Raw genomic sequence first — 1,394 nt, 5'->3', positions numbered from 1 at the left:
CCGGGCTAATCAGAAAACAGACCACCAAACCCCCAGTTCTATAAGCCTCCTATGCGGAGGCTACGTACTAGCACGGTTACAAATCTAACCCAAACCTCAGACATGAATCCGAGCTGCTCGGCGAAGTCCGGTTTCTTCATCCTGGCGTCCAGCTTCTCCTTCTGAGACTTGGCCATGTTCTTGACCAGGTCCAGCCCCTTCCTAAGATGCACCACGATGCCAAGACCCAAGAAACCCGTGATAGACCCGATAATGCCTTGGATCTGCGGACCCTGCGTAAAATCGTTTAAAGTTTGTTTAAAGTTAAAACTTTTGCTCCAACACAAAAAAATCTCTCACCTAGAGCTTTCAACCAGTCACTCTGGTCTTCCTCAGTAGACTGACCCAGTGAGGCTTGTCACGTGGCTTCTTTAAAGTGTGACGTCAACACTGGGTCAAAGGTATCTGGTAGACGATGTCGGCCCCCGTCGCGTCGCATAATGTTTTTCATTATGTTTACCTTCGCTGTTTTTTGGCGCATCTTATTACCTGGATGTCTAACCTTCACCGACAAAACCGTATGATTTCACTGTTACGTTTACTTATTATTACTTTATATTCTAAATTATTTTCTGTATGGGCTCCCCTGGAAATCAGCCGCAAGGGGCTGAAGGGACCACCCATGTGTCTTCAAGATAAATAAACCACACTATATCACACCTGCATACCTGCATGAACTTGTCGATCTCCGCTGCACCCCCAGACAGCAGCAGAACCAGCACGATGACCACCAGTATAACCACGCCCACTGCGGATAGCAGCAGCTTGAACCACGCTCGTCTGAAAAGAGCCTTCTTCCCGCCTCCATTCAACTGGCCCTGTGGGGGGAGGCGGGAGGTATTGGTGTTAGGTTAGTTTTTCCTAATGTATGACCAGTCACTGGACAATTGGTACTTTTTGTTATTATCATTATTACCTTGTGTGTGTGTCTGTGTGTGTCTGTGTGTGTGTGTGTGTGTCGCCAGTTGTCGCCAATTGCTCTTAAGAACAACTGGCGATAAAGGAAGTGACGTAAACTGACCTGGATGACCCGGAAGAACCTCGCCGGCTTGCTGCCGACCTTTGACTCGACTGCGTCACACAGAGTAGTGACAATCCCGGCCCACAATACCTTGCAGCCGGAGAACTCCCAGGCGTTAAAATTCACCCAAATCACCTGAGGAGAAAATATGGCGTTAGTGTTATTGACTTTGGTTGCTGTTATTCCGCCATCTTGGGGAGGGGGGCTATGTTAAGCGTTGGGAACCGCCAGTATTTCCGCCATCTTGGGGAGGGGGGCTATGTTAAGCGTTGGGAACCGTAGGTGTTTCCTCCATGTTGGGGAGGGGGCCGCTGTTATTCCGCCATGTTGGGGA

The 1,394-nt window shown here is 49.2% G+C and overlaps 1 protein-coding gene across 1 annotated transcript in view; it reads right to left on the bottom strand.

The window, feature by feature from the left end:
* LOC109467503 overlaps positions 1-1,394 on the bottom strand; it is an 11,393-nt gene that overhangs the window by 3,903 nt on the left and 6,096 nt on the right. Inside the window, 3 exon segments of the mRNA XM_019765516.1 lie at positions 96-272; positions 708-857; positions 1,061-1,195. Coding sequence (XP_019621075.1) covers positions 96-272; positions 708-857; positions 1,061-1,195 — 462 coding nt within the window.

The sequence above is a fragment of the Branchiostoma belcheri genome, unplaced genomic scaffold (genome assembly GCF_001625305.1).
Source record: "Branchiostoma belcheri isolate BF01 breed outbred unplaced genomic scaffold, Haploidv18h27 scaffold180, whole genome shotgun sequence".
Taxonomy (NCBI): Eukaryota; Metazoa; Chordata; class Leptocardii; order Amphioxiformes; family Branchiostomatidae; genus Branchiostoma; species Branchiostoma belcheri.
Note: the sequence above shows the minus strand (reverse complement) of the source record. Positions and strands in the feature narration are given on the sequence as shown.